Genomic DNA, 26828 nt, shown 5'->3' with positions numbered 1-26828 from the left:
ATATCTGAATGAAATCCAAGTGAACACATATAGATCATGTAGGTTCCCAAGAATACTTGTGAGGATGGCACTCCAGGATGAGGGCTTCCTCCCTTTACACTAGTCTACGCTGCATTGCTAAGTGCAATTCCAGAATAGACTACAAAAACGCATCCTGTGGCTTGAACACAAGTCCACGCTACAGCTTACAGCAAGCCTGAGCACATCCATGTGTTCCCAGCCTATGTTTTATATCACCTTATTCTTCATGGACATATGGCTGTCAGACAGGCAAGTTGTCTTGGTCCTTTTCCAGGGAGCCCATAAACAAGATCTGCAGGAAGCCTGAGCTCCCTTAAAACACTGACCATGTCCCTAGGGCATCTTGCAGCTGGCAAAAAGCACGCTGTGCTTCAGACTGTCCTGTGCTGCTAAGGACAGTATAGGCACATTATGTCTTCTGTTCTTGGCTTCCACCAAGATCACTAGTTTTGAATACAAGATATGTCTCTACTAAATGCTGGACCAATGCCAAAAATTCATTCACATGAACTACTGAATATACCAGATGGTAAAATCTTTGTTACAACCCACTTGGGCTGAATTTAAACAAATCAGTTATAAACAGCCCAGAGCTAAAAGAGGGTTTAGTTAAATGTGAAAACAGCTTACAGAAAGATTTCTAGTTTTCCCACTGACAGCTTACCATTTTTGCTTCCTCCTGATCTATATTTTCAAATACCACAACCTTGGAGTCAGCTTACAAGGAAACTTACAGCAAGGAGCACCAAGTTAATTTATTTCAGAAAAATATTATTTTTGCACAATAGAGAAAAGAAGCACACTTTAATAAACACAATTACTTCTAAATATAAATATGGCAGTAGTGCCTCCAATAGCTTCAGACATATAAGTAGCTTCCTGCCTCCCCCCAAAACAACATAAACAAGCCTGAATTTAAGATTAATTTGAATATTTACCAGATTTTCTCTGCCGCCGTCCAAGTAAATCTGTTACTGTTTTGCGGAATAGTTTAGCTTCTTCTTCATTAGCAAAATTAAGACCAACTTGACATGTCTGAAAAACATTAATATTTCCCCACCCATGACTAAGAAAATGTTTCAAAGGCTTTCTTAAATGTCTTCTTACACCTTCTGAAGGTATAATCAGAAAAAAAAATCATCACTGCAAATTTGGAACCAAGTCTTAGTGAAACATTTATCTTAGGAATGTCTGTCTACTAATCAAGTTTCTAGAGATCATGGCTAACAAATTTGAGCAAATTCTTGTAGCATGAAATCAAAGGGGGGAGAGGAAAATTTGTGCTTTAGAATATATGATACTTCACAAACATAATCTGCAAGCCAAAGTGTAATTTCATTAAAGGGAGTTGAAAATAAAGAACTGCATTTTATGCTTCTGTCCTAGGGATCAAGTTTTCTAGTTGAGATACAAAAAAAAAAAAATCCTTTTATAAATAAGCTTAAAAAGCTTCAAGGAACACAGGTAATATTGTACTTTTATAAATAATTTACAGAATGAAATAAAAACCTCAGTTATATTAAAAGAAGCTACTGTTCAAATAAAAGGCATTTAAAATAGGTATTCAAAGATGTTGAGACTCACATCTCCAGCAAAGGTATGAAAATATCCTCTAGGACTATTATATACAAAGTTATTGTACAGCTCCTGCTCCCACAATAATTTCCCATCCTGAAAAGAAGAAAAAAAAAAGATTTTGAAAAACTTAGACAAATTGCAGAGTTTAACTTCTTTCACAATAGAACCTATTAAGGGTTGGAAGCTGCATGGTGTCAAGCATCTACCTTGCTATTAACCCAATCAATGAGCTCAAACAAAATCAAAATATACTGGAACTTGTGGAAGAGCTGTGGAAGGCTATTCCATCAGGTCACTGTGTTCTATTCAAATTCCTGGATGTTTTCAAGAAACATTCTTCAAGTTCTACAATCCTGCAATAGTGATACTGGGAGCAGTAATAGTGACCAGTGATGATAACAGCAATAGCAAGAGAGGAGGCTTCCAGTCTCCTGCTATTATCTCAGGCTTGACTTGAAAACAATTAATTTAAGGGGAACAAAAATCTCACCTTTTTAAGAAGTTTTATATATTTAAATGGCATTATACTTCAGCACCCAAGGAACAGGTTTCTCACTAAATCTAATAGTCAAGTGACCAAATCACAAAGTCAAATGCAAGCACCAACTGGCAATCCTGAACAAATCTGAGAGACTTCAAGCACTGAATGCTGACAGATAACGAGCTGTTCCCGGCTGTAGAGATAATGGGAAGCTTTCCAAAGTCTCCAAGTCAGTAGGACTTAGGCTTCTCAGTATCATTTTTGTTATGAAAACACATCTTGGACACTTCATCTCTTAGTTCCCACTGTCTTGAGTGAAATATTATAATAGGACAAAGATCTTCAGTATGAATGTATATATTATAGAGGAAAAAAATACCAACTTGTTTGTCCTGCAGTTTTCACATGCACTAACACACTAATCAAAAAGATTGTTTCCACACATACAGAAGAGAGCATCTATTTTGTTAGCATCATCCAAAGCAGTGACACCCGCTAGAATTTTGACAGCTATCCATATCAGTGACAGTATACTAACTTTCACTAGTTTGACTAATCAGATCTGTAGGACAGCTTCTGTGAGCTGTAAGAAAATTGTATCTGATATTTCATGCATAAAAGCTGACATCTACAAAATAATTTAAATTTAGAACACCTGAGAAAGTTGCACTTGCCTATTAATAAGCACTGTAATTGCACCGCTTAAAGCACAACCATTTACTCGAGAATTTCTATGAGTTTGTAGCTACAACAACCTACGCTCATTCAATTCAAAATGGAGACTGAATACAGCCGAGCTTAGAGAGTTGGGGAGAGGGGAGGAGATGCTTACCTTAATGTCAAATATTCTGATAAAATACGACCTCTGCGGATTGTCCTTTACAAGGCAAGCTACACCACAGCATTTCTTTGACCACATGGCATTGCGATCTGCTGCATATATTTGAACAACTGCTGAAGACATCGTCTAAAAAGAAAAGGTAGCTATTACTTTTAAGGTAAAAATCACAAATTCTACATTTCATCTTTTATCAAAGCATCTCTTCATTTTGTTCCTTGTTCTAGGCAGCAACTTTGATGATTTCCCAGGTGGTAACACAGTAAAGTTCAAATGACCCCAAATCTCTTCTATGCTTTAGATTTTCACTTCTAGACAAGATGTAGACAGCTTAAGAACCCAATTGAACTTTTTGTTCTTGCTCATAAAAGTCAGCAAAGAGACTTTGCCTGTAAGAAGCAGACCAGTAACTACGGTGGTCACACAGAGAAACCCTACTGTGCAACTGAATTTCTTTCTGTTCAGTACTTCAAACTGGACAGAAATGCAATACTCGGGCTAGAACTGTAAATTACACAGTGCCTGGAAACACTCCCAGGTACTGGAACACAACTGTCTACATTGCTTAATTGTTCAAATGGTCTCTGGCATAATTTTAGCCTATGCCAACTAGCAAACTCCTAAAATTCTTGGGCATGGTTTGAGAATTCACATGAGCTAGGCTCATTCCCAGCTGGAAACTTGAAATCATCCTGTTTTCAAACTGAGAGATTTTAATAAGAGATGAAGATTATTCCACACCAGATTGCTTCAGTCACTGGGAATGTTCCTCAGCATATTTTCTAGTATATATGTGTCCTACCTTAAGAGTCCTATGACGGAATGAAAATTGGAGCCTTTGAAGAATATTTGTTTAGCAGCCAAGTCATAAGGACATAAAGCTTAAAGGCTCTGTAATGGGACAGACCAGAGGCTATCTAGCCCAGGATCTAGTCTCCAACAGCACCAGATGCCTAGGTAAGAATACAAGAGTACACCGTTAACACTATGGGAGTATACTCCCAGCAACTGGCAGGTTGGAGCTCAAAGCTCCCCTGAGCCAGCATCCATGTTTTACAGCACATGTTGGATTTTTCCTTTGTGAATTTATCTAATCACTCTTCAGACCCATGTGAACTTCTGGGCATCACAACACTGGGCAGGATTGTATTTCACAGTTCACATGCACTGTGTGAGCAGTTAGCTACTTTTAGAAAAAAGTTTGCCACTTGCTAGTTTCAGTTACTGTCCCTCCTTGTTCTTACACTAGGAGGTGGTGTTAATGGTTTCATAGTTGCCTCTCCATGCTGCACATGCTTTTATAGATATTTGTCACACTTCTTTGCCCAGTAAGATCTCTATTGTTTAGGAAGTGATACTAGTTTTAAGTCATCCTTGTACCAAGAAAAAAAAAAAAATAAAATCATTCTACACTTTAATTAGCCTTGTCACTCTCAAATGGATCTCATCTAGTCCTACTACATCCTTCTTTGATTGGGGATGAGACTTACGCTGTATGAATCCAGTTTGCTAGCCTTTTGAACACAGGGTCACGATAATATTGTTTTCTGTTTTGTTCTATATTTCTTTCCCTGTAAGTCAAAGAGTTTTATTTCCTTTTTCACTATAGAACATTAAGCAGATGTTTTCATAGATGTTATAGTTCCAAGACCCTTCTGGAAAGATCATATCTAGTCTGAGTAATGGGTTCCATATTAGGTTTTCCCCACCCACTCTAGAAGCATTACTTTGCCTTCATCAACACTGACTACTTGCCAAAACAGTTGACACCTAGAATGCAGGCATGTCTTGTTGCACTATAAGATTATCTACTAAATATCAGTATCATGTCAGACTCATGTCAGACTCATGTCACACTTTTCAACTGGTTTAAAATAACCAAAATAATAACCTAAGTTCCAATTTTGTTAAAATAGAGCCAAAGTAATATAGTCAGACTGACAGCTACTCCTTGGGGAAGCTTTATAACCTTTGCCCAAGAACTGTGATGTAACTTTCACAAGTCAAGATATAATTCTGTTCCTCTTTGCCATCACCTCTTCAGAAGTTCTCAGACTGACTACTAATCTTTCTGGTAACCTACAGAAAAAGTTAAAGCATGACTGACTGATGAACAGAAAGCTTTGCAGTTGCCTCCTCAAATGCTCTACAGCTAAGTGTAGAGTAAAACTTCTCTCCCTATAACCTATAGAGTAATATGAATAATTTTATCGTAACCAGACTTGTCAGATGAGTAAAAAGGGACCCCTGAATTAGCCATACTACCACAACGGAACAGTTAGCTGATGTTAAGTTGCAGGTATAAGAGATGCCATTTTTCCCCTCACGTTGCAAAAAGCAAAGACTTAATTTTGGGCACAACTGGCCGGAATTTGTTAAAAACTTCTCCTAACAGCCTTTTCTCTCATTTCTCCAATATCACCTCATTGTTAAACCGATAATCTTGTAGACACAAGACAACAAAAAGGAGCACAGGTGGGCCATTCTACAGTTGTAATGAAGGCATCACATTCGACCACAGCAATACCCCACTGTCCATGCAAGAAGCCTTCTCAACCTTCCAAAACAAGTCCAGCTCCACTAACCTCCCCCCAACTACCCACAGAAATGGGTGGTCTTGGCAGGAATTATGCAGCTTAAATTCAAGGCACAGAAGACAGCGATCTGTGTCAAGAAAGGGCTTCCTATGCATTGCTTCCTATCTTATCTAGCAGCAAAAGCACCAACTGGATTATCTGGGTAAACCAGTAACTGTCGTAACTTGATGATGATTGCATATAAAACCTTGAACCAGCACCTATCCCATGAGCAGACGAAGAGTATTACACAAAAAGAGTGTGTCCTCATTCTGCGTAATCATAATAGATTGGATATCCTATGAGTAGAGGTTAATTTACAAGTTAGAGAACAATTTCACTGAATCTAAAGCAGGTGTTGTTTTGAGGCCTACCAGGCTTAGAGTTCAATTGCACTGTAACTTATTCATTAGCATTGTGCAAATTCCTAGTGTTGACAGACTGCAATGAGGCTTTCACATGTTAGAACATGTAATTACAAATTCCACTGTTACACCACTACCATTTTTTTATTAAAAGGACAATACAGGAAAAAAAATACAAGGTGTATGTTTGTGGAGAGAAGGACAATAAAATTCAACTCCTTTTACTTCAGCCACTGTTCATTTTCATCATGCAGAGAGCAGTGGTGCCAGGCTTTATGCTACTTGGCTTCTGGAAGACAGGTGGCAAAAATATTTAATTATCCACAGCCTTTGGAAACTTACAAACTTATCAGCAAAATTTAAAACTTGAGAAAATATATGAACCATAAACTTCACCTACTGCTATTAATTATGAATCCTAGCCACATAAATTCAATTTAAAAAAATTTCAACTTTAATTGCCAAATTGCAGCATCTGAGAACATTTATGCAAATATCATAATTTGAGTATTCTACTGCATTTTCTGAATGAGCATTCACTTTGTCTATTATGAAACCAATTAATACACCCAGCTTGGCTTCTCACAGCATTCTTGAAGAGGATGTTGCATATAAAAGTATGGGTTCTTTAAAACTGTATGTAAATATTTCTTCACAAGAGGTCACGCCACTGATTTTACAGACAGAATGGAACAGGACTGTCATTAAATACTCAACATAATTAGTGCATTTTTTCTGAGATATAGTAAGTTGACTTGTTACTTAATACCTAAAGTTATTACTGTATTTTCAGGAGGAGGATTTTGAAGTTGGCACTACTGCTTTGCTTAACAGTTTTGGCAAGGACCTTGTCCTTTTTATATATCAATATATTTGGAAAAGGTGCATAGGGGAAAGAAATAAGGCAGCCCGCCAGAACCTGATGGACCATGGAGATGAGAATCAACCCCCCTCAGTTCCTTTTATTTTTTCCACAGTCAACCTCCGGCTGGAGGACATGCCATTGATTCCAGGGACTTGTCACACCCCTCTAACTGATGAGCTATGAAGCAGTAAGTCTGGTGTTGTCAGCTGTATGCTGGCTGCCTCACTGGCAGAGCTGCTCTCATCCTTGGACACACATACTGCAGGATATGTGGTATCAACAAAAGGCTCATGAAAACACCTTCTGCCTGCAAAAGGCAGCCACAACTAGTCATCACACATTTGCAGAATAAGATCACAGCAGCCACTGATAGTTTCCACTGGGCAGCAGATAGCTGTGTAGTTTGATCAGCTCCTGGTGTGAACATTTGCTGCAGTAGCTTGTCAAGTTAATGACTTGCTGTAACTCAGTGTTTCACAAAAACAGTAAAGCAAGCCAATACAGACAGTGGCACATCTCATTACAAGAAAGAGCCATCACACTAGCTTGCTTATGGTTGTCATGGATTGTGAAAAGCTAAGAAACTACAGGAAACCACAGACATTAAAACATAGTGGGCCAAACGTCACAACAAAGAGCAGCAGCAAGATTAAGGCTGTAAGAGGATGTTCAGTCACCTCAGGATACACCAGAACAGAAAGCATTTCAAGACCCATCAGGATGGTTTTTGTAGTGTTCATGTACAGCTGACAACTGCTTGTGGTGCAAAGATCAAAGAGTCATAAAATTACTTTGGTTGAATGCGACCGCTGTAAGTCTTCCAGTCCAACCTCCTACTCACTGCAAGGGTAATTAAAAGCCTTGAGTTCAAGTTACTCAAGGTCCTGTCCAGTTAAGTTTAAAGGCTGCAAATCACCTCTGGGGAACCTGTTCCAGTGCTTAATCACTCCCATTTTAGTGCTTGTAAAAATGCAACTAAGTTTAATGTATTCCTCTAATGGTTCAGTCTTGTTACGTGTTACATGCTGACAGTACTACTGAAGACACACTAGCAGTGATTTTCAATCTTTTTCCAATTTTAAGAGTCACATTTTTTCCAATAAAGGTGCAGAACCCTACATACGTATGTAATTTAACCACACGTGACAGGCTTGTTTTTCTTAGTTATCCTTCCCAGCCCCTTGAAGTATTTTCCCCAGTTTTATTTGTAAGATAAGACCTTGCCCTGTAAGTAGTAGCAGTTGTTTCCACACAGAGTAATCTCTTGAAGAAAACCATGCTGATACAATGCCTGTAGCTTCTTCACAAAGTCAGCCTGAAGACTTTTGACCTGAAAGTCACGGTGAACACAACTAGCTACTTTAAGATTTCTCTGGAAAAAAAAGCTATGGTGAATAGTTGTGTGCAGTCCAAACCCCGTAAGAATAGAACACAGTATTTCTATTATCTTTTCCTTAAAGCAGGTATCTCGGAAATTTGTCCTGATCAATACTACACCTGGTGAGGAGGTACCTGTGGCAGGCATTTTTTAAGACCTACTATGGCGGAAATCCTTATTATGGCTAAGTCAACATGCTGAAGCCTGACCAGGGGATGCTGGGTGCTCCTGGACCACTCATTTCTTCTTTGATACAAGACTAGGAAGATAGCCTGCAGTTTTCTTCTAGGTTGACTTCAAGAATAAAGGGCTGTTGCTATTCATTGACATTAAAACAGTGGTAAGTAATACTCTCCCTCAGATAGCAGGGTTCAGGAACAGAGGCATGCTAACGTCAAGTACCACCTCACTGTGCAAAACGCTTAGTGAGGTGTAACTCTAATCTTGACCACAACAAGGACAGGAAGCTTCAGTACCAAGGCAACCTCTAATAGTCTAGCATTATCTGAGTCACAGAAGAAGATACGGAAACTCATTAAGACTCATGAATGAGAAAGACAAGAAGCAGAAGTGAGAATGCAGGGTAGCTAACTCTATAAGAAATCAAGACTAATTCACAGAAAATTAGGCAATTAGACAGAACTCAGTGGCTGACAGTTCTTTCTCTAGATTACAAGTATTCTGCAGAAAAAACCCTAAAATGTAGCACTGACCAATCAAGCAGAAATACTGCTTGAAATCTTAGTTTATCTCAAGAAAAGCTTATGTTTAAGCAATTACACATTTAAATGTCGATACTTTAATAAATTCATGCTATTCAAAGCAAACAAAATTGGAGTTAGACAGTGATAATACCTTCCTGTGTTCTGCAATTACCTTATCTTCAGTGTCATAAATATATGGAGCTTCCAAAAACATTTCCGCAATGCTCGACACACCTATGCGTTTTATCTCATCACTCTTAATACAGAAACATAAACAAAACTTGCTGCAGGGACCAGGTGCTGGAATGTCCTCCCCTTCTAAACGGAAGGCCTTCAGTGGCCTACACAAGCAAGCTCTGCTCCATCTTTCTGGGAGTTTCATTTCCCTTCTGCACAGTGGTCCCCTTTCAAGAGAAAATGTAACTATTTTCTTGGCACTGAGGATATCTCCTGCCATGTGGGAACAGCATGTTCCCCTCCTGCTAGGAAGGGCTGATAATCCACTTCCAGGGTGAATGTTCTTGTCACCATGCAATCCTACAGAAGGCACACACTGCAATCTCCTCCAACGGTGCTTTTAAATGAACTGAATAAGCCTGCCACTATTCAGATGATCCCTAACTAATTAGGCCACATAAACAGCATCCAAGTATGCTTCCCTAACAATTTCTACATTATAAGTAGCAAAGGCATTTGCTAGAGTAGACAAAAATATCTCCTAGCACTTTCACAGAAACTTAGAAAACTTGAGTTTAATTAGGTTCAGAATCCTACAATATTTATCAGCCCTGGGTAGTAGGTAATCCAACCCTCTTAAGTGTGGGCGTCTAGCATGATGGTTTAGGTGCAATTCAGGTATAACAGCAAGAAATATGAACACATATCAACACTTTCACCAAATTTTAAAGGTCTCAGTAAGTATTCACAAGTATCAACTTGTAATTATGTGCAGTTTTAGACGGGAAGGTACGGAGATAGGAAGAAACAGCACAAGGAGAGAGACAAGCCTAGTGACGCTAAAGGCAGACCACTTTTGCTTCCTGCTGACACCTTCACCTGAAGGACCACAAGGATTATGGCCCCAGACAACAGAAGAATAAGTACAACAGATGCATCCGACTGTCTTTTTAGTCTTTTCCCCCTTAAGAACAGTGGATCTGGCTATTTATGGTGACAGCATCTTGTACAAAAAAATAATGTGATGATACTGTCTTGATAGTACACAAACACTCTTCTGTGGATAAAAATACTTTTCAAGGACTCCACAGTATTTTGACTAAGAAATTAGATTTTAGTAAGTTAGATTTTGCAACTCTCAGACTGGCTTATAATTTATGTCTTTGCACCAGGTTGCCTCCAGAATCTTCACAAATGAGTCTGACATGTGGCAGTGTTTGTCCACTGGGGCCTTGGATACTTTATTTGCAATTTGGGTAAACTGTGATCACTTTGATTTTTAAAGCTATTACAGCTGTTAAAGATCTATTTAACAAATTACTAATAATCTTATCTTTAAAGACAATGATGCATTGCAAAAAAGTTATCTTCAGATGCTACATACAGGATTTTAAACTAGTTTCCCATAGAAAGAAGAAATACAGAACTTCAGAAGCTTGCTGGCAGATTTCAACAAGTTAAGCAGCTGGAAACAATCTTCTAATTTTAATGCCATTTACAGGACATTATTTTCAGAAGACAGATAGATTGTTCCACAGACAGGAAAACTAAAGCAAGATTTCACATTATTTGACAGAACTGACATAAGAGAGCCTTTTGTAAATAGCCAATCACATGAGAAAAGCTTTATTTGGTGCAAATTGAAAAATTACTCAACTGAAGACACTGAGGCCTCACCAGTTCTACTGCTTGTGAAATTATTTGCTATGATCACCAGTGTTTAATTTTAAGCTTAAAGCTTGCTTTTCATTTATTAATTGCCCATGATCACCCACTGATTTAAAAATGCACTATGCATAGGTGCTAAAAAATTAATTTTTTTTTCCACCTATACACAAAGTTAGGCTATGTTAAAAATAAAGCCACTGCATAAGAGATGCTACCTTTTTCTTATTTGAAGGGAGAAGGAAGAGAGGAAGTTTTTCCGAAATAGCAAAATGACACCTCAGGTATTTCCTGTCATTTCTGAAACACGAGGATCTTAATCTAAGTTAAAAGACAGTTCCACCCCACCCATCGCCCAAAACATTTAAGGGATCAAGAGATCAAAACCAATTTTAAGAAAAAGTTAATACCCAAGAACAGATACCCTGCCTCATTCTGATCAGCACACAAGCCAGCTGCAATATCCTCACTGAAGATCTTTTACTGATGTGGAGAAGGTACCAGCGGTCACTAAGTGATGTTACAACAACAAAGCGATGAAACAAGGGACTGCTGTTCAACAAATCTAAACTATAAAAGTGCTTGTCCAGACTTAAGTCTGCATTTGTCTAACAAAGTGATCCTTCACTCCTAATCCTTGGTCAGCCAGTTACATTTACAGCTCACATTTTTCTGAGTGTCTTCAGATAGAAGTTCATTTACATTTCCAGTACCTCCCAGAACCCCCCAGTTCAGCTAGAGCTGGCCAAGTCCTTTTCAAACACTAGTTGCTCAACTGTGGATCACAGAAGGCCAACAATTAAGATGTGGGTAAACAGCACAGCATATAAAACCAAATCAACCAGCACATGATTAGGAGAGACATGTTTTTATCAGACACAGAATAAAGATATTTTTAAATCCTACAACCTCAGTTCAGACAACACATGCAAGACTTCAGCCTTCCAGAGATATGACATAACCACAAGTACGCTCCAAATTATAATATTCCAAGCTATCTCAGCTTAGCAGATAATTTACCAGATGACATACACAACCTGGGGTTTTCATTCGTGACCAAGCTGAACACTCACTTCCTGCCTACCTGCACAGCATCATTAGTAGCTTACTCAGCTGCATCTCACTGGTTAACGCTGCTGAAACCTTCGCTGGCCAGAAAGCAGCAAGCACGTGACAAAATGCAGTTATTCGTGTTCTGTTGTTAAATTTATACATTTAGTTACTTTCAGAACAACAGAAAGTGTCCTGCGCACAGGCCGTCCACTGTCTTATGACATGGAGCAAAAATTTTCACTACAGAAGAGAGACATTTTCTCTTGCAGTTCCACTCCCACCCCCAGCTTCCCAAGACACTCAGAAGCAAGGCATAACCTTTTCAAAGCTCAGGGAATTTTTAGATGAAATGTTAAAGTCTAACCTTTTGATTTTGAGCCATTTTAAATTAATCAAGACTCCCAAGACTAGGATGATCCTTACACAAACACAGCACTGTACAGATATGTAGATTAACCGGTTCTCAAAACTATGTTTCCTGGTCATACACAGAAATTGCAGATTGGTGTTTCGAGCCATACAGATTCGAGGCAAGTCCTCTTTCTTCAGCCTTCACCAACCATTCCATTTTCTACACAATAACTTTTTTCCAGATGCTACATACTAGTTCCATATTTAATGCAGGTTATTCTAAGCAGATCCTCATACCCACTTTGAACATACGAGAGTGTTTTGAGAAAGTATGTTAGAATTCAGACCCTTATCATGCACAAATACCAAAACAGGTTTGGGGGTTTTTTGTGTGGGTTTTTTGTGGGTTGGTTTTTTTTTTTTTGTGGGTTTTTTTTGTTTTGTTTTTTAAAGAGTTAGACCCACTGCAGTTCTTTATAGACCCACTTAATGGTATATGTATCATCACGTTCACAAGTAAAAATCTTCAGAACAACAGTTAAATTGATTAAAGAAAGGACATGAAGCATAAGCCTCAGGAATTCCTGGGATACAGCTCTGCAACGCTCATTAATGAGCCCTTGAAAATGCTGTTTAGCATCTACTGGTACTCCCCAGGTCTAGATTTCAAAAAATAAAAATAAAAAAAATGAATATTTGCTTTGCAGAGGTGAGGTTTAGGTGAACTTTTCTTATGATCTTTATGCTTGAGGACAGAAAATAAGGAATTTTTACTTCAGTTACTTAGAGAACACTGAAACAAAACAGCTTAAACTGTTTTAAAAGAAAAAACTCTTTTATAAGAAAACATTAAGTTCATGCCAACATAAAACAAAGAACCTCCTTCAAAATATTAACAAATTTGAGAAAAGGCTATTAAAAGTAAAACCTCTTTGAATAATAGCCAGCAACTGGTCTCACAATCGTGTATACAACTTGTGTCCTGTCCCATAAAGCAGCCTCAATCCACTTACATAAAGGTACTTAGAGATGCAACCCCCCTTGCACTTCCACTGTGCCACAACTCAACATGTTTTAATTCCTCCTTCAGCAGTTCACGTTTGAGCAGAACAGTTATGATCATTCAAGTCAGATATAAGGAAACTCATAATTGTACATAAGGGGTTTTTTTTATACCAACAACTGAGTCTGCTATGAATGAAGTTATTTGCAGTTATAAGTCTTAAAAAGTAGATATACTACGGGAAAAAATAGCATGAAGATGTAGTAGTTATATGATCCCTGGCCATATTCAAAGTTCATTCCAGGGATACAATGCTAAAAGCTCTTTTGGAGTAGAAGATGCACCTAATAGTGAAAGTATCAGCTGAATGTTTGGGAAACTGCTATTTTTCATTTAGTTCTGGCAGTATGTTTGATGCATGATGTTTGTATTTATTCTCCCCCGTGCCTCAGCTTACTCATCTGTAATATGGAGATATAGACCTCTACCTCTGTAAAATGCCTTGAGAACTACTGCTGGAAGGAAAAAAAAAAAAAGTATTATGCTGCTACAGACAGAAATCTGTTATTTTGGGGGTGTGTGTGTCTACATATCTTCTTTGCTAATAGCAAAGGTTAAGACAGCTTAATTTCCATATCACTACTGTTAGTTTTCTCCCCAATGCATGAACACTAATTAATACCTGATAGCCTGGTCACTGTTGACTGTATTAGATAGGGAAATTGAGATATTCTTCTACCATGAGGGATGCCCCTGGAGTAAAGTGACATTTATTACAGCTAACAGTTACAATTGTCACTGCCTGTACAGGCTCCTTCTTTGTAGATCCAAAGCACTGCATTTACCAATGCACTGTGGAGGCCAAAAGCCACTTAAATTCACCCATGTGTAAACAAACTTTAGCATTTTGGAAGCAGTGTCACAGAATCGTGGTCTTGTAGCCAATTCTATGCAAATCTCAGGTTTAAGGTAAGTCACCTATTTCCATTTTAGACAAACCACAGCTGTAAATTCTTTGTAACAAACTTACTAATGGTAAGTCATCATCACACTTTTTTTTTTTCTCACAGTATATTTAACACTTGATTCTTAAGGTGGAAGAATAAAAAGCACAAGGCACACGATTCAAAACTTAATGGCAAAAGGAAAATTATTTTTATGAAACAAAAATAATTTCCCACCTACCTGGCATTTCTCAGTGGTCTCTTCCATGATAACCCTGACTCGAGCAACAAAAACCCGTGAAGTCTTAGTACATAAGGATTGAGAAAATTGTGAGACCACGCACCAAAACCAACCAACCAAAAAATCTGATATTGGCAATACCAGAAGAACTAGATAATCACCCGACAAAACTAGTTTTGAAAACTAGGTGCTCTACTCTAGTTCTGACACAGCCCTTCAATAAGGGCAATCATCACCCCATACACCTAGGTTCTTTTATGAAGGATTAAGGCTACATAATAAAAAATGCTAGAGATATTTTAGTTTAGCTTTTGGCATTACTACTTATGCCTCTTAGAAACTGCATTAAGAGTTTGCCCTCAGTGATATCCTGTAGCATGGGCTCTGCAGCTCAAGATTTGTGTTTAAATTCTCAGGCCAGGTATTACAAACCCTCAATTTCCACTATGTAAGAAAAGCTCGCTCCCCTGTACAATTTGTGTTTCTGTTACACTCTCTGCTTGGATTATCTAAATGAACAGTACAAAGGTAATATAAAACTTAAGGAAAGGAATTGCTGAGTTTACAACACTAAATTTTCAAGGTGAAAAAAGAAATGGATACAACTGACCTCTGCCAACCTAGTACTTAAAAAAAAGTTCAGATGAAAAACAATTTTGAAACTCAGATATTAACAATGGAGTTGACAATTTCCTTTCTGAACTTACTACTCACTACCTGAAAATAAATGCACAGAGGGCTGCTGAATGGGAAAGCTCCTTCCTCCCTGAAGCCAAAATTCTTCCTCTGTAACTCTGTAAGGTGCCAGAATGTTACTTATCACGAGGTTACCTGCTCTGCTGGGCACAACCAGAACAGCAAAAACTGTAAAGAATCTACTCATTTACAGTTAATGATAAAGTGCTTATTTATACAACAAAAACATTGTCAAAAGAGGGCAGCAGGATGTATTTTTCCTCTGCAATCAACACTGGTGTCCGTGTCCAGTCACCAGTTTCCAGTTTAAATCATACAATACTTATTTCTTCCTTCAGTGCAGAGCTGGTAGTACAACTTCACATAGCAGTTCTAATGAGCAACCATAGGCAGAACTGAGGAACAGAGGCACTGATATTGTTCTCAATCTTTTATTCTTAAATATTCATATGTTTGGATGGGTCAGAACAAAAGCATCCCCACAAAAAAAATGAAGATAATTAGCTCTCCAGTACTGCTGTGTTCTTGTTCATAACTTGAGAACATTGTTCAGCAGCAATAACAAATATGCTACATGAAAAGTTAAAAGTATGTTCCAGCCTGAATTTACAGATAATATAAAAATTATTTCACTCCACTTACAACAGTACTGAAGTAGCACTAGATCTTGTCTGAGAAACAAAGCTTACAATAAAGAAAATCAATAATTATTAGATCAATCCATGAGTTTAGAATCCACAAAGTCACACCAATATAATTTTAACATGAACACAGTAGTTTAAGATATTTTAAAGCTTCTTAGGACAGAAAATACTTGTTTCAAAGAACATTTAGAAGAAACATTAGGTCTGAAACTGACCTTTACTCTTTTTGGTGAGTATTGTCTTAATGAAATACAGCAAGTTGAGCCACAATAATAACTTTAATGAAAAAGATCTTAAGATAGCTTTGCTTTTGATCCCAGTGAAAGTGAAATACTAAAACCAACCAATCTGCATTGCACTGGTAGTCCAATCAGCCAGTATCATTACCCTAATCAAGCATCAGATTTGAAGCACTACATGCTTCAGTTTCTGAACTACCTTTCTGCAAGTCTCTGAGTCTGGAGCTGACAGTGACGCTAACATGCTCAATGTCACTTGTTCTTGCTGCTTGGGAGAACTGGCAACAGCCTTACTGTCAGGTCAAGTGTTTGTCACTTTTCTGAAAGCCTCCACTTATGCAATGATAAGTTACAGTGCTTTTATGACAGTATAAAGACAGCAGGTATATTGTTACACCACACTAACAGAATAAAAATGTTCATTAATACTGGTTGTAACCATTAAACAGGAAAAAAAGGTTATTAATGACATACTGATTAATTTTTTCAGATGTGTAGCACCTTTGGAAATGAGATATTCCTCCATAAGGGCACAGATGCAATTGAAACCCCAGTGACTGAAAGAAGGTACCCCTTGTCAAAGCAGACACTGGGTTTCCAGTTTTTGCATGGATATTCCCTTCCTTTGTGATCAACTAACTACACCAATTGCTCTGAACACATGAACAGCCTCAATCTGTTAGCATAGAAACAGAAAGCTCTTGACGTTGAGTATATGAAAGATAATATCAGTCCCAGGAGTACACAGTTTTGAGAAAGCAAGCTGATTACCCGATTAAGACAGAGCTCAAGAAAAATGACACCCTACTCAAAAGGCTTTATATGAGTACAGAAATAGGGTATCTCTTCCAGTCTCCTGGAAAAAATAATCACAGGAGTGGGACCTACATAATAGCAATGCATTAATAGGTTGCTAGAGGTTCAGCATGGTAGATTTTATGAACATCAGATTAAAGTCTGTATAACTGGGTCCTCAAAAGATCTAGGAATTAAATTGTTTACCAGAAACTTCAACACTGTGGTACAAACACTGATGATCTTCCTACAAGAAGATGGTCATAGGGGTGTGCCAGGAACACAGCTAGACTTTGAGCAAGCCTGGGGAAAAAAAAAAATCTTCATTTCTTAGCAGTCCAGAATCCACTCCTAGGCACATGGACTATTTACAGAAGATGAAGCAGATTAACAGAATAAATTGAAAGGCTAGCCAGCTTCACCGATAAAAGTGTCCCGTAGAACATTTGTTATTCAAAAGTGCATCCTTCAGAAGAAGGCCTCTGCCATCCACCATGTGACGTGCAATACGATACAGAACTTGAGAGTTTTATATTAGCTGATGTGGAACTAAGATCTCTAAATCTGCCAATCCCCACATAAAAGCTTCAGTTCTGCAACAAACACTGCAGTCCTCTGAAAAATCCCAGTCAAAGAAGTGACATGTCAGTCACCTCACTTCAGGACCAGGCTACTCTGACAAACCAGTGCACCATGCTGCACTTCAATGAACCACCCAAAGTATCTGAAGTGAAAAACCAGCCTTGATGATGCATGGCAGACATCCTTATTTATGGCTGGTTTGTTTATTTGGAATAAGCCAACGACATAATGCCCTTTGCTAATTCAGACTTGCATCATAGTGATATTGTTTGTATGCGGTGACCTTGGAGAAGAAGTTATTTCCAGTGATACGGATACTGGTACTGCATCATTTCATTGCTAGGGCAATTATCGCAGCCAGAATTGACATGCAAGTCACCATCCTGAAATTAAGACTAAAAGCACTCAGCTTCTAAATCCATGATGGACTGTTATCTCCCTTCTGCTCTGAAGCAAAGACTACCTGCTGTGGGAGAACCCCTTGTACAGCACCAAGCATCACCAGGGGTCCAGTTCCTGCCAGTGCTGACCTATAAAAGCAGACATTGGAAAAAAATACAGCTTGAGGGGGAAGAGGAGATCCCAGAACACTAGAGGGGAAAAAAAAGTAAGATAAAATAGAAACTTCAGGTAAGTGTCTACAGAACAGAGGCATATAAATACTACCAGATCTAGTGGATGTAGAAGACAGAACTGAAAAGGTTCCTGAGCTTGCACCTTCACATCCCAGGCAGAACCAATGATTAAAGTGAGACACCAGAACAGACAGAGTATGCAATCATTAAACTATCATTAATTACCCTACTTCACACCCTAGAACTGTCTCTGGAGCTCAAGTGGAAAACAAATTGTTGTGTCTGAACTGACAGGAAACTGCTAAAACACTCCAAAATGCAGCTGCAGGGAAGATTCCAAGAGACCTCAGCACATCCCTGGAGTCTCTGAAGACACACAGAACTTCTCTTAAATTACTCACAAACTACTTGTCAGAAAATAAAGCTCTAGACAGGAATTCATTTTCTTGGTAGGCCAGTGCTTTGTAATCAAGAAGTACAGTAAGTGAAATGCAGCAGCCCTTAAGGTCAACCCTGCTGTACCTAATGCAGTCTGTAGAAGCACGGCTACAAGTTAGCAAAATCTCCTTACCAGAAGGCAAAATAATTTTTTTTGCTCCTGAAATTGGAGAAGAGGATCAGGAACCTTATAAGTTTGTGTTCACAATATTTCAGATGCACTTGATAATTTGCCCACTGCAGTAGGCCGTTACATGCACAGGCACACTTTCATCTGCTGGAAACTTCTAGTCACCTGCATTTTCTCAGGTTTCCAGAAGCAATTTCTAGGAGCAGAGAGACAAGATTGAATTTTGTTGCTGGCAAGAAAACCAGGTTTGACTCTGGCTTGATGTCAAAGAGGACAGTTAGAAGAACAGCAGCAAAGCTGACCCTTATTCTGTGATGTACATGCTACTGATAATGCTAGAACAGATAGCTCACTTCCATCACCCCATCCCCAGCACTACAGTTGCTTTTGTCTCCTGGTAGCTTTCACTGGTTGCACAAGTATTAGTAACTAGGACCAGGGGCACTCTATGGATTGGATGGCAAGTGGTACGGCAGAACGCACATCTGCACAGAGGAACTCTCTCTCTCTCCTCCCAACACAACACGAATTAGGTAAGGATGGCCCTACCCATACTGTCTATTAGGAACTGTGTTTACACCATTCTGTTTCCAAAACCATGCTCATTAATTTGGGTGAGTACTACCTAGCATTACCCAAACCTGTGCCAGGAAGTGAGCCAACAAATTAAACACCATGGACAGTCACAGAATAGTGCGTGAGTTCATGCTACTGCCCTACTTAAGTTTGTTAGCATCAATATGTTAGCACAGCTGGCTGACAGACCAGAGGTGAGAGAAAGGACAAGATGCATCCTTCTGCCACTAGGCTTCAATGTACCCTGGGTGGGTATCTCACATTTTGAGCCTGTCAGTTCTGGTTATTGGGGACACAAAGGTATGGTCCAGACAGGTATGGCTAGTGTCAGGGATGGACCCCTTGGTTATGGACTGTGAAGCTTGGAGCAGCACAGCAGGAACACTTGTTCAATAAGCAACCCTCATCTAAACAATATGAACAGAGGGCAGAGGAACAGACAGGATTTGTTGGTCACAGGCAACAAAGGCCAGAGATGTTCAAAGAGACTGTTAAGGAAAAGTCTCAATGAAGAACTGAAGCACTGAGAGAGACCTCCTAAATGACATAAAAAGATGAAGTGAAAACCATGACATGGAATAAGATCTTCATCTCCAAGAGAAACATTTAGCACCAAATCCTTCTCCATTCATCCCATCAAACAAAACCGTAATGCAACTAGGTGTGTTGCATCTTGTACACACTTAAACTAAGGCAAGGAAGGGCCTGCTCTGTGCAGAGATACAGACGTAGTAACAGTCTCTCAAGTATATAAATATTGGCACCTGAATATCATATGGACGAATCTCTCAAAGACAAATCTAAAATAAATTATTTTTTAAAATAGATAAGTGGTTTGTTGAATCACTACTGAGTTCTAAAGATCAAGTGCAACCAGCATTTTCTGTTGCAATGACACTTTAAAACCTTGTATAGTTTTAAATTTGAAGTTCCAGCTACACAAACTGAGAACAGTTGCTAACAGTACAGTATAGCACTTAAAGAGGCCAACATTGTTTAAGGAAGGTCAAAATGACAACACCTGTTGTATGGCTAAAAAACACTGGTTGATATAAAACTGCACAAAATTAAGCCCCCAACCTGTATTTTTTTGAAATTGTTAATTGCCAGGTTACTAAAAATATAAACGCTAATAATTCTGTGTGCCCAGTTATAAAACGAATTTCATATCTGAGATACTCTTAACTACAGACTAAAGGCAAAGAAAAAACAGCCCTGCATTTTATTTATCAGAAACTACTGCTTCCTTCTTTGCAAACGCAAGGGGAAGCTTTTGCCTGTGGTATTGCACAGAACACATACCACTATAGGATATTCATAGTTTTCTTCCTCTTTTCAGTTAACCACAAAAATCAAGCACAGTTTCACAGAGAGGAGCCTATTTGGATGCCTTTGTGTATATTTAGTGTCATAAGCCAAGTGATGTTTCTATTTGCTTTGGCTGACTGAGGGGGAGTAAAGGAAAAAAATGCCTACTTACAAAGAATGACCACATCTTAGCTGTGCTCAGAGAGAGCTGTCACACAGTTAGAGGAGCAGGAAATAACTTACAGTTCACTCAAAGCAGGACTAAGCAATTCTGTGGTTTCAAATCTGAGCCTGTAGAGTTGCTGAAGCTGTTGTATCTTCCAGTATACAGTTTCTTAATATAGCAGCTTACGAACTGGAGAGTCTGGTCCTCCCTGGAGAAGCAGAAGTGGAGGGTGGAGCACTGCAAGAAGCCTGAGGAATATCATACTGTTTTTTGCTTCCCCCTCTCTATCCACCAAAAGTGCTCTTTTCTATAGCAACATTAACAATGACTTTGGGCCAGTGAAGATGAAATAGGCAAGAAATGTCTAATGGCCATATCTCAGGCTGACATGCACTCTATGTATGCAGCAGCAAACATCTGGGAGGCATGGAGACCGTCTCCTTTCCTCATCTCTTTCCTTGTGTAAAGCTCTGTTGAGTTGGAAGAATACAAGCCATGTATATCCCAGCACTGGGTATGGGTAGGACTATGTCTCTGATGAGACACAAAGTTCATCAGCAAGAACAAAGCACTTGTGGAACTGAGAAGTACGGGCATAAGGGAGTGGAGGGAAGAATGGTGAGGAGGAGAGACACTTCTACCTGGAGATCTTTGTGTAGATTATGGATGCAGGGGCTGAAGGGAGAAAGGAAGATCCTGGAAGCACTTGAGGTACAAGGGGGAAAGATGAAATAAGCGGAGGAAACCCTGTTGCTGGGATAGAAGAACAGAAAACTTGTTAAAAAAAAGAGCATGTGTGATAAGAGAGTGCAAGGAGACCCTGATGAAAGCTGAGATGCAACATTTGGAGGACAGAGGTCACTGTGCAGGACTTTAAAGCAAATCAGCAGGATGGGGCTTACAAAAGAAATAGTGGTTAAATTGATTCCTAAAATATAATTACCAACTTTACAGTAATCTGCTGTATAAAAATCTTTAAGCTTTATTTTCTACATAGAAACCAAGATTCTTAAGTCAATAAATTACTGCTTCTGTTATAAAATGTACTAACAAGGTTGTAAAACATCTCTTATTTTTCTTTATCCCTAACACAAAAAGATATTAATACAAAAAATTAATACTCATTTCTTTTCTTATCCACAAATCACATACAGATAAATAAATCTCTTGGCTGTCACTTCGAGGAGGGGAGAAAGCATTTACAATTTAGTGCCAAATTCCCATATTCAAATATTCTTGTTGTTCTTTAGCCTAGACAGCAAGACAAGTACTAGGCCTTGTTACTTAATACTCAGAGAATGTTACTTAGGAATCTATATTTTAACTTAACATTTCTTGTAAATAATTTCACCAAGTGCTGGCTAACTTTCAGAACCATCATCAATAACACTTGAAGTAAATGCATTTTTTAAAATGTTTACAATCTTAAAGGCAAGAGTTATATTTCCATAATAAAGAGTTCAAATAATGAAATACATTTTTTTTTAGTTTCTCAAAGAGGAGAAAGCCACATTTTCTTTCGTTAGGTCAGTGTTTCTCAAATTGCAGGCACAGTACCCCCGCATACAAAATATACTTGGTGAGCACAGATATGTTCCCATGTGACTATACTACTCTGATGCTGCGTAGTGGCTAATTAACAAGGGGAGATAAAGGCAAAATAATACATTCATTTTGAAGGGAAATGTGATGAATGCAGGGGAATTCTGAATTACACGTGAAGTTCTGAAGGGGAAAATGGTGTCTGAAACCATCTTACAGAAATGGAAACATGACCTTGATTAGCAAGCCTTAATGTGATTTTTCAGCTTTAAGCTAGATACACTGGAGAACTGGAAAATGCATTAACACTGTTTCTCAGAAAACTTAAAAAAAAAAAAAAGCTGCCTTAGAGTGAGGATTTTAAGGATTGATTGCCAAATAAACAGTACAGGGAAAACAGTTTCACCAAGGTGGGGATGCATGTATGAAAGCAAGTGCCTAAGGTGAGCTGCAATCTGCAAGTCTGCCAGTATGTTGTGGAGCTCTGCAGCAACAGTTTCCTTGCCAGCAATGATCTTCTCCACAGAACATTAAGTCTATAGGAACTGAGTAATTCATCTAATGAACTTCTTCCAGAATCATACATACTTAACACAGGCATTCTAATTTGAGATGCCTGAAGTCTCATTCACTGCATCAACCCGAAGAGGTGTCAGGAAAATTGTCTACCTTTAACTCACGGGTACCTGAAAATACACTACTGAATTCAAAGAATTAAGCGAGTAGCTTTCTTAGAAAGTGTACCTATGATTGTTTGCATTACATCTCTTCTTTTTCCATTTGGCCCTTCTAGTACGCTGCTCCTGTCATATGAAGATCACAGCACATTTCAAGATCTTCGAATGTAACTGCAGCTGTCCCTGAAGATAATTGCACACCTACTGTGCCTATTTTATTGGTTATCCAGGCATAAACAACATGTCTGGAAGCCGCAGAAGTTAGTGTGACAGTGTACCCAAGTAAATACCTTGAGAAACAAAACTATCTTGTACAGCATCTGAGTCACATCCTGGTAGAGTGGGCTGTTTAAAACCACCCATGAAGATACACTTCTAGTTCCACTAAATCCACTTTGTATGATTTACTGTTACAAGGAAAACAAACTGGCCAATAAAAAAATCCCTCTGTGCTCAAGTAACACATAATGCCAACCTTTCTTGAGGAAATTGTACCCTAACCTATCAATAAGCAACTCTGTCTAGTGCCCATTACACATTTTTGTTACTTCCTATATTATCTAGGTATTAGGTCATGAAACTATAAGTCTACTGCCCTATACTAAGTTTTATTTCTGTATTACAAAGATTCCTCAAGAGACAAGCCTATGAAACATGCTCACGGGAAGAGAAGACACCATAAATCTTACCACGTGGCTTTAAGTGAACAGCAAACTTTCTCCGAAAAACTGAGCGCTTAAAAGCTCACCAAACCCCATCTCCACTGCAGACAGCTCTGCCTATAAAAGGTCAATGAAAGAATCAAGCCTTTTGTCATGTTGGTTAATGAACTACTGCAAAGTTCCTAGATGACACCCACTCATCATATACAAACCACTCCAACACTTCACTCCACCCATGCCAGCACTGAGCTAGGAGCTGCCAGTGGCAATTGCTGCCACTGCTGGCACCTGCAGCCACTACTTACCAATGATAGCAGTAAACAAGTTCTTAATTCTTCACTACTAGAGACACTACCAGTAGAGCAATAAGGGTCATAAGAAGCTCTACAGAAAAGACTGTGAAGTTTTTTCAGGCAGAAGTACCAGAACTCCACCGAAAGAAGAGATTCGAGATCTAAAGTCAGAACATTCTCCATTATCACCTTTTAACCCTGAAATTGCATGGTACAAGATGGATCTTGTACACTCTACTTGCTACAAATTGGGCTTATACTAAACTCTTGAGAACCCCAGAAGAGATATTCACAGAGGAAACATTCTAGTGATAACAGATTCAAATCGATATTTATGATTAGATAATGCAGAGAAATCACATCAATTCTCCATTAAAGGAAGAACACAGTAGAGTCTTTCCATTTACTTATTTGCATGAAATAATAAAATCAATCTTTATCTTCTAACAAGAGACTACCTCTTCCTTAGGTGTTCTAAACAAGTGTTATCTGGACATCTTGTAGTGAAAACATGACTGTTCATTTGAATCCTACATTAAAACTTTGCGCTTTCCTAAATTTCTCCACCTCATTCTTAGCTGTGAAGAGCTGATAAGTTACAACACAACAGCTTGTGACTACAAATTGTTTTCATCCTGTTGCGTCTGTACACTATAGGATTCCACAGCACTTTATCAGGACCATGAGTGCTATACTTGACCAGCTGATTACCCACAGAGATGCTAACAGACTTTCTGCACTTGACTATCCAAAACAGAGAAAAGATCTACAAAGTAACTCAGAGGAGAATGCAAGAGCGCTGAAGCCTTAATAGATTGAGGTACTTGTTCCAGGCCTATATTACTAGATCACCTTCTGCTTAGCAACACATAACACTTCACAACAGAGATATACAGTGACTGAAATTTGTAATAGGACTCACCTTGCATGTCAAGACACAAGTTTATATGTCTAGCACATGAGCTACAAGCCTGGTCAGGAGAGATGTAGCCACTACAGCCACTGAAGCAAAGGCAGAAATTCAGTTGATAACAGTTTCTATCTTAAGGTAAGTTGAATAGGAGATTTAGATAACAGCCAGTGATATCTACTGACAATGACAGGATTTTAACACCTAAGTTTCTGCCTCTTACTCCTAAAGCAAATCCCACACTTTGTGAATTGATGCTTTGTCTCAAATACATACAGCTATGAGATGCAATGCCCTGTAGAGTCTTCACATGTGGTCTCAAAACATTTCTCATTCATGCGTAAATAATCTGTTTATGGTATAGTTCACTACCTTAGCTTAACAGCAAGCTGTGAGGAAAACAAGCATGAGAAACACTTTATGATAAGTAACCCTAGTGTAAATACTTGGAGGCAGTCTGTGGACTATGGCTAAGCCACTTGCTCTGAAGAGTCTGATCTGACCTGTTCCTGTGAAAATCAGTTTTGTAGGCACAGGTTTGGTTCAGAGGAACTGTCAAAAAGCAATGTAATTCTCTCTAGAGGGGAAGATTATTGCTAGCAAGTTGTTTAGGGAAGTGACTCCAGTGGATACTAGTGAGGCATCTGAAGATGTTACATGTCTTTTGATAGAACAGGACAGACCTCAAAAGAAATCCAGGCATAACTCTCAATATTCTCTGTTCCACAAGACCTTATCCTTTACACTTTGTCTTCTGCCTCTGCATCTCATTTAAAAACACATGCAAAGATGAGATAACCACCACTGAACTGATGACTCAGTTCTTCCTATCTGTTCAACGGATAACTCTTTTTCAAACTACAATCTCGACCTTTTTTGGATGTACAGCCTGCAGCATAAATTCAAACAGAAGAGTCCCAACACTTCTCAGACACATGAAGTCACCCCTTACTCAGACCTGTAGTCCACCTTCAAGTCTTAGTTCATGCTGTTTTCGTACACACAAGTAAACTCACAAGTCCTTTCTTGATTAAACCTTTAATTCTTATCAATTAAGAGCTATAATTGCCATCCAAGTTTTTGTTTTATCTCAACTATTACTGTAATTTGTCCTTTGGCTCTGACATACAATCTTATTCTGGTCACATGCACTTTAAAAGCAGCCAAAACAGTTTTCTTAGTTTACTCCTGTGTCACTTTTCTTTTTGCATTCTTTACCAGTTCCTGTTTACCCTATCAACCATGGCAAGATCTTACAAACAACAACCTATTCCTAGCCTTACTCATTACACCTTATCCAAGTGTTGAGTCCCACTTCCAAGCAGTATAAAATATCCATACTCCATTACCTACTTCTAATGTTATCAAGTACACACTTCTCATGTTTTCTTTCGTAAGGCCTCTCACACATATAAAATTATTTCTACAGAATAAACTAGTTTTTCATCAGTGACATTACTGACCAATATTAATCATGCAAATTATAAAAGTACCTTCTTTATTAAAAATTATTAATAGGACACCTAGCATTTGCTTTTCCTTACAAAACTCATTCTTATTCCTTAGACAAAATTACAGTGACTGATTTATAATTAAAGCAGACTTAAGGAAAAACTTCCAAGTTTGGCATAACCACAAAAATATTTCATTAATATGCACAAAAGTAATCTCATAGCTCACCCTAGCATAAGTTTACATAGATTTTTATTTCTACATTATGATAAAAAATAGTTGTTGAAAAATTTCTACAGATAGTAAATTTTACACCTGACCTAGATAACAAATGTCTGTACCCGAATGAAAATTAGTTACATGCCTAAGCAACAACAAAAGTCCTAAAGGGCTACCTTACGCTGGATACCTACTGCAAGTAGTTCTACATTTGGATTCGTATTTCAACCAAATTAACTATAGCTGCAGCTTTAGCTATTAGCCAGTGCTAATAGCTATTTAGCTATTATCAGTTTTGAAAACCTGATCTGTCATGGGCAAAGGTATTTTAATTGCTTATAGATTCAGATAAGCATTTTACAGCTCAGCAAGCGGGGAAAAAAAAGGGAGTAAAAAAATCAGCAACCTTCTGTATGTAAATTTGCCTACTAGTGAATGAGATTCTCAAAGTATTAGTAGTAGTCCAGAAAATGGTATCAGCCTCAGCAACACACAGAGCGATGGCTCTTCACCACTTCCCCCACTCCCAAGTAATTTTTGTGTCTACCAGTCATCATTACTTAAAATGCCATTGAAATTATGTCAGTATCAAAGTTTATAGGTTGTGAGCACTCAATCAGAATTAAGCTACTTGATAAATTCCTTTGCTTTTCCATAGAACAAAAATCGAGTAGTTGAATCCTC

General features: G+C 38.4%; 1 protein-coding gene across 1 annotated transcript in view; it reads right to left on the bottom strand.

Annotated features, from left to right (window-relative positions):
• The window catches only part of WASL (WASP like actin nucleation promoting factor), a 52012-nt gene that overhangs the window by 22242 nt on the left and 2942 nt on the right, over nt 1-26828 (bottom strand). Inside the window, exons 2-4 of the mRNA XM_072860931.1 lie at nt 2913-3047; nt 1606-1692; nt 960-1056 (exon numbers count right to left, since the gene is read on the bottom strand). Of these exons, the coding sequence (XP_072717032.1) occupies nt 960-1056; nt 1606-1692; nt 2913-3047 (319 nt within the window). The remainder of the gene's footprint in view (nt 1-959; nt 1057-1605; nt 1693-2912; nt 3048-26828) is intronic.

The sequence above is a fragment of the Ciconia boyciana genome, chromosome 1 (assembly GCF_034638445.1).
Source record: "Ciconia boyciana chromosome 1, ASM3463844v1, whole genome shotgun sequence".
Taxonomy (NCBI): domain Eukaryota; kingdom Metazoa; phylum Chordata; class Aves; order Ciconiiformes; family Ciconiidae; genus Ciconia; species Ciconia boyciana.
The sequence above is the reverse complement of the archived record's forward strand: the minus strand, read 5'-3'. Positions and strand labels throughout refer to the sequence as shown.